Here is an 11,089-nt window from a genome sequence, read left to right as displayed (position 1 = left end):
AAACAGGGCCAACCAATTCCATCATTTCCTCTTGATCTCTCAGGAGGGAGTACAGAGCCAGCCTATCATGCCAGATCCTGCCCCAGCCCAGCTGATTTACTAATAGCATTTCTGGGATTAGAAGGGAAACCCTTAAGTGTACCCAGAGTTTGCTGAACTGACATCTTGAAAGCAGGTGCTATCCCTTTCCAATCTCACAGAGATTATTTGGTGTCACTTTTAGGACCACCAAGGGAAGATGCAAACAAGGTGGCTGGCACTTTAAGTATTGACACCTCTGTATGGAAACCAACCCAAGTTTTTGATTAGTTATTTCTTTCTCTCTAGATAGGATTAGATAAAAATGTTTTCAACAACTTCCAGGGGGTGAAAAAGCTTTGGTTATTTTTAAACTAAAACTTAACAACTCATAAACTTTTTTTGGTAAACTTAAAATAAAATCCCCACCACAACTTTTAAGAAAGTCTCCAAGCTCCAACTTTTAACAAGCCCATTAACTTTAGAATTAATTTAAGTTTATTTGAAAGAGAAAACTATTTTATTGTCCACCCACAAAAATGACAATTCATCACATTTACTTTGATTAAAAAAGGACTAAACTTTATTGACAAACTGCTTCAGACATTTTGACATAAGTTTAAGCTACCTATTTAGGCAGACTTACACATGTAGCATTTAATCTTCCAAGAACAAAATGGGAGGATGGTACAAATCCAATTAGGACTTTAACTTATGTACAAAGTGGATTTTGATTCCTTTTTCATTCAGCTGCAGTGTCCCTTTTTATATCATGCTAGTGTTGAGACATACTTCATTGACTACCTTGGGAACAGTTCAATATTGACAATTGTCAAACTTAAAAAAATTATCAGCTTTTGGCCCCAGTGTCCAAATGAGCTTTTCATGGAGTGTAGAATCTCAGATGGACAAAACACTTTCTTTTTAAATACTGAAACTTTAATTATTAGTACTATTATTTAAAGACGGTGGCTAAAAAGCTCTGCATCAAATTCAATTCAGGTGGCAAACCCCTCTCCCCCAATTAAACGCTTCAAAGCCTACTTTCCACTAAGTATCTCTCAACACTGTATGTCTGGGGCTAGATTTCAAAACCCACATAATGAAAAAGTCATTTTTACAAACCTAATCTTGTTGTTTTTTAAGTCAATTAATGTTAAAATTGCATCAACTATTTAATTCATGAGGATCTTTCATATTAAAATTTAACCTTAAGATTCAACCGCCATGTGCTTTTAAAGGAAACATTTTTAGTGACGTCTGAGCTCACTTTTACATGGTGGCACCTATTGCCGTTAACGTTTGTGATTTTAAATCTTAAACAGCCCTGAATTTTGAAATGTAGCCTAGTTTGGGATTCTGCAACTACAACTATACGGGATGCCTCAAATCAAAACTAAGATAAAGTTAACAAGCCTTAACTTCAGAACCTTTAAGCAAGCAATGTCACTTTTGAAACTAACAGGTTTGTGGTGGTTTTTTTTTTTACTCAACTTCTTTTTTTTATTATAAAAGGTACATTTCTGTTTATATTTAAACAACAAAGAAAAAAAGCATCTACACACTTAAAAAAATTAATTCGATATTCCTAAATCTATTTTAACTCATTTTAAAATACTACATACAGAAGCCAGAATGCAGAGTTAAGAATGGAGTAAGGTGGGGAGAAGAAGGGGACCACGAAGAAAAACACTTAGACAATTACTTGTCTGTTGTGGGTAAAGCAACAGGAATCCTGGGAGATACAAGAAATCAGTAACAACTTTGCTCATAACTGATATTTTCCCCTCATGTTTGTTTTTAATAACGTCCATATGGGTGCTCTCTGTATGCTCCCTTCACCGGCCTAGCTGGAGGGGCCTTCAGCGACGGCCTGGTCCCATTCCAGTCGTCTTGGCCTATGGGGAAAGCAAGAACAGTTTATAAACCATGTGTCAATGGCATCTAGGATGAACAGGGGTAAGTCACCTGGTAAAGAAACACTGCTTTGCTACCTACCCAGTGGTCCTTGCTTTTCCCTCTACTTGGCCCTCCTAGCAGCTTAGGCAATTTCCCAACTGGAGGGAAGTTTTGAGTAGATAGGCAGAAGGAAACAGCTCAGAAAGGGCTTGGAATAATCTCCAGCAAAGAGGGTCTCCACAGGCAACATGACTTATACTCCAGCCCCCAAACCTGGATAAATCCAACACTTGCTGAGACAGTGAGGAAATCAATCTCAGTGGGTTTGCAATACCCTTTCCTGTTCCCAAAGCAACCAGACAGCCTCAGGTAAGGTGAAGCAGGTAGCTCCCTTTTCATACAACAGAAAGTCAGGTTTCCTCGTGGAGAAATGCCCTCTGACTCTCTGGGAAGAGCAAGCAAGGACCACTTTTCATGAGGCTCCCCACCAGCAGAGCTGCAGCCCACTGCTCTGGCAGAGCAAAGTTCAATCAATTATGTTTAGAGCACTAATGAGAACCCATTATTTCCGCCCTGATGCCAGTAGTCCAGAGAAGCCAGTCCGGAGAAGCCAGACAACATAGGTGACATCCTCAAATGGATTTCCTTTGTAATATGGAAAAATGTGAGGGAGAGGATCACTTATTTCTAGAACTGACCTCTCATAAAAATGAGTTGTGTTTATAAGCTTATTCTTCACATTCACTGCCATATTTTACCCATGCCAGTTCATTCCTGAAGTATTTCTCCAGCTGCCTGCCTGCATTCACAAATATCTGCCTCCATCACTATAGGTTTAAAATCCCCTATATGGGCCTGACTGGCATGGCTCAGTGGTTGAGCATCGACCTATGAACCAGGAGGTCCCGGTCCCATTCCCAGTCAGGGCACATGCTCAGGTTGTGGGCTCGGTTCCCATTGGGGGGCATGCAGGAGTCAGCCGATCAATGTTTCTCTCTCATCATTCATGTTTCTTTCTCTCTCTCCCTCTTCCTCCCTCTCTCTGAAATAAAAAATATTTAAAAAAATAAAATAAAAAATAAAATTGCCCATATGGCCCTAGCAGCTTTGGCTCAGTGGATAGAGCGTTGGCCTGCAGACTGGGGTCCTGGGTTTGATTCCGGTCAAGGGCACATGCCCGGGTTGCGGGTTCAAGCCCCAGTAGGGGCGTGCAGGAGGCAGCCAATCAATGATTCTCTCTCATCATTGATGTTTCTATCGCTCTCTCCCTCTCCCTTCCTCTATGAAATCAATTAAAAATATATATATTAAAAAATTCCTTATATGCATCTAAAGTCACACAGCACCCTATCTAAGCCTGTTTCTATGCCTAGTATAATAGGTATGTCCATCACTTTCCAAATTGTTTCTGGGTTCCAACAAGATAGTTTATTTTTTCTAATTCTCTTTATAAAGGCAGAAATCAGAACAGATTACCATGGCAACATCATACCAGGGGCATAAGGAGCAGTCTGCCTCTTTCAGTCCAGTCTTTTATCCAGCAAAACAGAAATGCAATATAGTCAACACATACAGAGGCCCATTGTGCTGCCTCACTGATGGGAGGGAAATACCCCAGGGCAATCATACCGCTCTTCTACAGAGTGGCATATGAACAGAAGAGTTACTGATGGCAACAGTCCAATGCCATTTAGCTAGAATTAGTAAAAACTGCTTCCCTGGGAAAGTAGCTCAGTGGTTACTACATACCATGCTAAGTTGTTGAGCTCAGCTTGTCCATTTGTGGGAGGCCCTAAGAGGTTCCCCTTTTTCAGCTAGGGGAAGAGGGAGATATTCAACTAGCATCTTAAGAAGATCTGTCAACTGCTGAACCTCTTGCTAAGAATTCTAGAATTCCTTTAGGTATGTTTAAAATATCTCACCTTTAAAAGACTGCTCCCTCTCTGCATCTGTGGCCACATGGCACACCCTCTGGGGCCCATTAACATGAGGTCATTATTGGCTCTTGAGGACACTCTTGAGCAATGCATTTTCAACTAAACCTCAGGGAAGACAGTTTGGTCATGCAGCCATTCCAGCCGCTATAGTTCTCTTAGGAGTTGAGATATCTCCAAAACAGTAAGGATCTTGATGCCAGTACTGCCCTGAATTGGCTCCAGCCCCACTCCTCTAATCTGAGTCTAACAGGTGTTATTCTTGCCCCAATTTGCTCGGGCTAGCTACTTGCAATGTAGGTCTCTTTCAGCTATTATTTCCTCTACATTGGGATTCTGTTAGATGAGAACCAAAATTGTTTTTAAAAGTGAGGTAGGGCAGAAGAGCAGAGTTGGATATAATGAAATTCTTATCTACCAATGTGGTCTAGGTAATCAGCAGCAAAGGCCCAGCAACATAACCTAGGTCCAGCCATCTCCTGGCCTAAAGTAGGAAAAAAAAAAATCAACACCAGCTTAAAAGTTTACTGTTCCAGCCCTGGCTGGTGCTGCAAAGTGGTTAGAGCGTTGGCATGTGCATCAAAGGGTTGCAGGTTCCATTCCGGATCAAGGGCCAAGGGCATGTACCTGGGTTGCGGTTCACGCCCTACCCCCGGTAGGGGTGCATGTGGGAGGCAGTCAACCGATGTATCGCTCATATTGATGTTTCTCTCTCTCTCCCTCTCCTCTCCCTCCCACCATACCTCCTCTTCCACTATCTCTAAAAAGTAATAGAAAAAATATCCTCAGGTGAGGATTAAAAAAAAAGTTTGCTGTTCCAACCAGACAAACTAGTTTGCTGAGTCCTAGTTTAGGACATTTTCTTAGCCTTCCAAGAGTAATAGTACCCCTATCTCTACTGCACACAAAATTTAAGTAAGAGTAGGATTCCTATTGTTACATCTACCAACAACTTGGCCTTTAAAGGGTTCTCCTCAGGTGTGTGACTGTCTGATCCTCAATAATCCAGCATTCTCTCAGGCACTTACTTGCACATTCTGCCCCAACATAGAAATAAAGACATACCATATGCTTCATAAGAATCTTGAACCTCCCCATGTCCATAGTCATAATATTCTGAGTCCCTAAAAGCCAAAGACATAGTGTTAAGAGAGCCATACAGCAACTATGTTTCAGTTTTACCTTTCTCCCAAATACTTACATATTTCAGTCATTTTACTGTGTGTTTAATAAAGGAAAATGCTCATTCCCCATCTTCAAACCATAAAATATTACCAACACATGTATAACTATGTACTCATAAGAAAATGGATAACAACTGTAGCAAAGAAAAATGGATACCACACAATTTAAAGTGGAAAAGCACAATATAAAATTGACCACAGTGCTCACTGGAAGAGAATAAACAAACGTGAGAACTATCTTGTCCCCCATGTAGAATTATGAGACATCTCTTTAATCAATCACAGATAAAACAAATATACACAAAAAAATGTTTTTAAAAAAAAGCACAACCCTGCCCAGTATGGCTCAGTTGCCAGTTTGATTCCCGGTCAGGGCACATGCTTGGGTTGCAGGCTTGATTCCGGGTAGGGAGCATGCAGGAGGCAGGTGATTGTTTTGCTCTCACATGGATGTTTCTCTCTCTCAAATTCAATAAAAATCTTAAAAAACAAACAAACAAACAAAAAAAAAAAAAAAAGAAAGAAAAGAACTCAAGTTATTGCAGTGGAATTCTAGTTTCCTTTTAAACTTTTATACAATTTTACTGTGACTGTGATATTTTTAAAAAATAAATCAAATAATTTAAAGGCATTTCCCCTTTGTTTCCATGTAGTCACAGCTCAGGAATTTTTCTATTATCAGATTCTACTATATAATTCAAGATTCATAATTATCTAAACTTACAGATGTCCAAAGCATAGTAGATACCCTCAAAAGGTAAGCCATACTGCTCCTTAGATTTGTGCTGCCTAAATCTCTGTACCTTCCACTACCCCCAACCCCTGCCCCGCTACCCATCCCCAGGACAAGAAACAGCACCTCTATTGCCTGACTTACCCTTGGCTCTGGCTGTAATAGCCTTCGTAGCCTTCATAACTCTGCTCTGCATATGTATCATCATATCCCTAGAACCAATAAAATGAAATAACAAGTCAGAATCACAGAGAGTAGAGAAGGTAATTACATCCCTTGGGAGGATGCAGGCTTTTACATGAACAGAACATGAACTTTCCCTCCCAAATGTTAACACCCATTGTGAAATAGTCAAGAGAGAAAGGGTTATTTTTAAAACATGAAACAAGCCCTGACCAGTTTGGATCAGTGGATAGAGCATTGGCCTGTGGACTGAAAGGTCCCAGGTTCGATTCCAGTCAAGGGCATGTACCTGGGTTGCGGGCACATCCCCAGTGGGAGGTGTGCAGGAGGCAGCTGATCGATGTTTCTCTCTCATCGATGTTTCTAACTCTCTATCCCTCTCCCTTCCTCTCTGTAAAAAATCAATAAAAAATATATTTAAAAAAAAACATGAAACAAAACAACCAAACAAAAAGAAACAGAAACGAAAACAAAAACCAAGTGTGAGCACGAAATAAGGTACAAAGTTGAACTGGTAGTAGTGGGAGACCCCCTTAGTAAAATACTGTACATCGAGGCACAGCTTATTTCCTGTTTAATCTACAAACATATGGTAGCAAACCATGATTAAAATGGAAAAATCTTCTCCTAAGTTAACATTCACTGCAAGAAAAAAGAGCAGATTCTGAATCTTACAGGCAATCCCTGCCACCTACATCAAGGGCCAAGGCCCTGTCATTCAACTTCCTTTGGCAACCTTCTAGGTAGTGGGAAATGGCACATTGTTCAAACTCTTACATAATCTTCATATGTTTCTGGTGCAGGGGGTGGAGGCAAAGGTATTCTCTGGATGCCTGCTGTCCGTGCCCTTGGTGCTGGAGCACCCCGCACAGTAGGTGGGGGTGGCACTCCTCGCGTCACGGTGGCACCTCTGGTGATGGCTCCTCTCACTGGCGTACCACGCACCAAAGCCCCACGAGGTGGTACAACACCACGGCCCCTATAAAAAGAAAGTTTCCTCCCTTTTAATTGAATTTATTGGGGTGACACTAGTTAACAAAATTATATAGGTTTTAGGTTCATGATTCCGTAACACATCATCTAAGAAAGTTTATTATAAATGGAAATCAATTTTTTTTAGTTTTTTTCTTTTTTATACTTTATCTTTATTATTGAAAGAGATTTTTTAATAAATAGGCTACTTACATGGTCAGATTTGTGTGCAAATTCTGGAACGAGCCAGATTTTATGACGCCTTAAAAATACTATTATTAAAACCTAGAGGAATGTATGGGTAAGTAAAAAACCCACAATGGAAGATTCCCCAGGTCCCACAATAAACTGCTTTGGAGAGTCTGAACACTCCATAAAGATCAGTAACAAAAGGTAAAATGCTAAAGTCAGTGATCATTTAAAAATTCTATAACTGGCCCGACTGGCATGACTCAATGGTTGAGTGTCGATCTATGAAAACCAGGAGGTCATGGTTCGATTCCTGGTCAGGGCTCGACCCCCAATGGGGGCATTCAGGAAGCAACAGATTAATAATTCTCTCTCATCATTGATGCTTTTCTCTCCCTCTCTCCCCCTCTCCCTTCCTTTCTGAAATCAATAAAAATATATTTAAAAAACAAAAATGCTATAACTGTCCAAAATTAAAAGACCAAAAGTTTCAGAAGGACTGCTACACTTGACTATGGCCAAAATGCTCAAGAGCTAGAATTCCACTCAATGAAGGATATAAGACTCCTTCTAGGCTGGAGATAAGAGCACCAAAAAGAGGGAAATGGTACTAGCGGTCAAATTCACATCCTATTTCTTGTTGTTTACATTATTTTTACCTGGGGACAGGTGGAGGAGGAGGGGCAGCTCCCCGGCCTCTCACTGGCACCCCACGTCCTCGAGAGGGCTCTGGTACTCCATTCAAATAGGACAGCTCTAGAAACTGCTCCTGACAGATATCATCCATCATATCCTGCAAATGAAAGGTAATAGAAGGATTATTGTGGAACATCTCCAACTTTTGCTGGGAAGTCTTCTAGCCCATATGAGCCTTGAATGATAAGAAAAAATTAGGAAGCCCAGATGAAGTATAAGAGATCATTCATTCTCTAAAGTCAAATGTCAGCCTGCCTGTTACCTCTTTGAGGAAGGTATCGTATCTTTATTAAAATACTAGGGGCCCAGTGCATAAAATTCGTGCATGGGAGCGGGGGGTTGGGGGGAAGGAGAGGGAGGTGTCCCTCAGCCCAGCCTGTGCCCTCTTGCAACCGGGGACCACTCCGGTAGGGTCCCTAGGCCTGGCCAGCGATCAGGGCCTATCAGGGCTTCCCTTCCCCTGGCTGCCAGCAGCTGGTCCTGCACACGCCGCTGCCACTGCTACTGCTTGCCATCTGTGTGGCGCTGTCCTCCCTTCCCCGCCATCAGTCGCCTCCATCTGCGGGTGACAGGTGTGGGGTGCGATCACTTGGCTGGCCTGGGCCTCCCTCTGTGGGATGATCACTGGCCGGCCCTGCACAACCACCACAGCGTTGCTGGCTGGTGGCCTGGGCTTCCCTCTGTGGGGCGATCACACAGCAGAGGGAGGCCCCGCCCACCCCGGCTGGGGCTCCATGCAGAGGGTGGCCTGAGCCTCCCTCTTTGGCTCTTTGGGCGATCACCCTGCCAGCTGGTGGCCTGGGCCTACCTCTGCAGGACAATTGTGGGGCAATAGCAGGGCCCCCTGACCAATCGTATCACACCTGCCTTGGCTGGCCTGGTGCCAGTGCATGTCATAGCGTGGTCATCCGGAAAGTAGTCTGGACCGTCGTTCTACTGTTGGGTCCTTTGGTCTATTTGCATATTATGCTTTTATTATTATAGATCATAGCTCTTCATGATGTGGTGGTCCCTGCCTAGCTCTCCAGATCATCACTTCCATCCTAAGTATAACTTCTTTCAAGCCAGGCTGAACAACTTGTAGTTCAGATTCTGGCATACTCTTACACATCCATTCTTGCAAATAGTTTCTTTTTCCTAGAATAATAAAAGCCACTACCATAAATTAAGCTGTATGTATCAGGTATTATATAATAAGCTTTATATAGACTTTTCAGTTTAATCTTCAAAACAACCCTTAAGTAAGTAGACATAGAGCTAGTAAGTGGCGGACTCCAGATGTGAATTCAGAATCTAGGCTTTGAATAATCCTATATAATAAAAGTCTAATATGCAAATTTTCCCCTCAAATGGGAGTTCGACCAGGGGGTGGGGCCAGCGGGCCAACCCTGCCTGCCCCCCCCCATCGGGGGTGACCTCACCCCTTATCGCCCCCCACCCCGACGGGGAGGGCCAGCCAGACCCCACCCATGCACGAATTCGTGCACCGGGCCTCTAGTTAAACTACAATGCCCTTTTCTTGCCTACCTGAGGGACTTTAACCCACTCTTACAAGACAATCTAAAACATTACCTCTTTTGAAAAACTTGCACTTGATGTCACCCCCGAGTCCCTCTTCTTTTCCCATGGCACTATGTTGATTTTCTCTACCAGAGCAGTTACCACATCATTTTAGAATTGCTGGTCTGTCTTTCTCACTAGATTGTGAACTCCCAGGAGCCATTTTTGTAACTTTAGACCCAAGGTACCTACCAGTTACTTAATATTATGTTTTAGATGAATAAAGCTCAAAAAAGTGAAATAGTAACTTGTTCAAGATGATGCAGATAAAGCTCCCAGTCCAGTGCTCTTCCTACTGTACCAGAAGTCTCTCTGATATAGTTAATGGCTCCAAGGGGAAAATGTACAACTCTGGTAATAGATGCAAAAATAGGCTCATTCTTTTTTCTTCACAAGAGGGAAGAATTGAGTCATCTGCAAATCTTTTCACACATTTCCTGATAAAAGCCATTCAGTCTTAATACACATGCATTTTTATACAGTCCAGGTGGATAAAGTTTCAAGAATAGAAAATTCTAATCACCACAGAGATGCCCCTCCATAGCTCTTTACCTTGTATTCCTACCTTACCCATTACTGCTGCTTAAGACTCACACTGGGGAATCAAGTGACCATAGACAGCCAATTTGTTTAGAGTCTCCCAAATGCCACATCAACACTGAGGAAACCCAGATCTCCCTGGCAGGAATCTTATTTGATGATCCACTTACATGGAAGTCTTGTAAGCCTATTCCTTTTGAGAAATATGCTGAGACCAATGATAAAGAGGGGATGGGCACTCCCCTGTAGTCCCGTTCAGAAACTGGATTGGCTCAGGATGCTTCAATACAACACCTCAAAAAGAGTCAAAAGAATTCCCTTAAGGAAAAATTGACCAGCTCTGGGTTTTTCTCCAGGATATTTAAATTTGGCTGCTTCATGTTGAACATTCTAACGAAGACAAGGTACTTGGAAGCAAAGCAGATGCTGAGATATTTGAGACAGTGTTGGAATCCTTGGAACTCAGCATTATAGGTACACAATGCTTATAAATTATTGCTCTACCAGTTCTCACATCCTCTGAATACCTCATTTAGTTCTCTCTTTAAAAATTTATTTTTAAAAATTGATTTTAGAGAGGAAGGGAGAGGGAGATATAGATAGAGATAGAAACATCAATGATGATCAACTGCTTCCTGCATGCCCCCCAGTGGGGATAGACCCAGCAACGTAGAGTCTGCTTATTCTATGGGATCTAAGAACATAATATCAAGGCTGTGGGCTCTTTTTAGGAGCCTACAAAAATGTTTGTGAGTGGAAAAATATGAAAACGAAATATGACTGGGAATAGAACTGTGACCTCCTGGTTCATAGGTCAACACTCAACCACTGAGCCACACAGGCCCTGCCACATTTTGTTCTAATTCCCTCATTTTACACAGTCAAGAAAACCAAGAACTGTAGTCACCCCCTTTAGTTTTAATATTGAAAATATGATGCTTACTCATTTCTAGTTGAATAGTACTGCAAATGCTTTCTAAGATTCCAGATTCAACCTTGGTTATTAAATATTCAACAGTAGTATGTTAATTCTAGTAACTACCAAGCCTTACTAAAAGGCAGAAATTGCACCATTTTCTATTAATTCAAAGAATGGACCCTCTGACCAGGTGTCTTGATAAGCAAGACAGGTAACCTTGTCTGTTCTAACTCTTCTTGGGCCTCAATTATATTCTTAAAGG

General features: G+C 41.9%; 1 protein-coding gene across 2 annotated transcripts in view; it reads right to left on the bottom strand.

Moving 5' to 3' along the window:
- Positions 1-573: 573 nt before the first annotated feature.
- Positions 574-11,089, bottom strand: part of KHDRBS1 (KH RNA binding domain containing, signal transduction associated 1) — a 31,545-nt gene continuing 21,029 nt past the window's right edge. For both annotated transcript variants that reach the window (XM_054720757.1, XM_054720756.1), the window contains 5 exons: positions 7,772-7,905; positions 6,729-6,930; positions 5,913-5,980; positions 4,917-4,975; positions 574-1,916 (listed from right to left, as the gene is read on the bottom strand). In XM_054720757.1, coding sequence (XP_054576732.1) covers positions 1,819-1,916; positions 4,917-4,975; positions 5,913-5,980; positions 6,729-6,930; positions 7,772-7,905 — 561 coding nt within the window. In that variant the 3' untranslated portion in view covers positions 574-1,818. The remainder of the gene's footprint in view (positions 1,917-4,916; positions 4,976-5,912; positions 5,981-6,728; positions 6,931-7,771; positions 7,906-11,089) is intronic.

The sequence above is a fragment of the Eptesicus fuscus genome, chromosome 9, assembly GCF_027574615.1.
Source record: "Eptesicus fuscus isolate TK198812 chromosome 9, DD_ASM_mEF_20220401, whole genome shotgun sequence".
NCBI classification, from domain to species: Eukaryota; Metazoa; Chordata; class Mammalia; order Chiroptera; family Vespertilionidae; genus Eptesicus; species Eptesicus fuscus.
The sequence above is the reverse complement of the archived record's forward strand: the minus strand, read 5'-3'. Positions and strand labels throughout refer to the sequence as shown.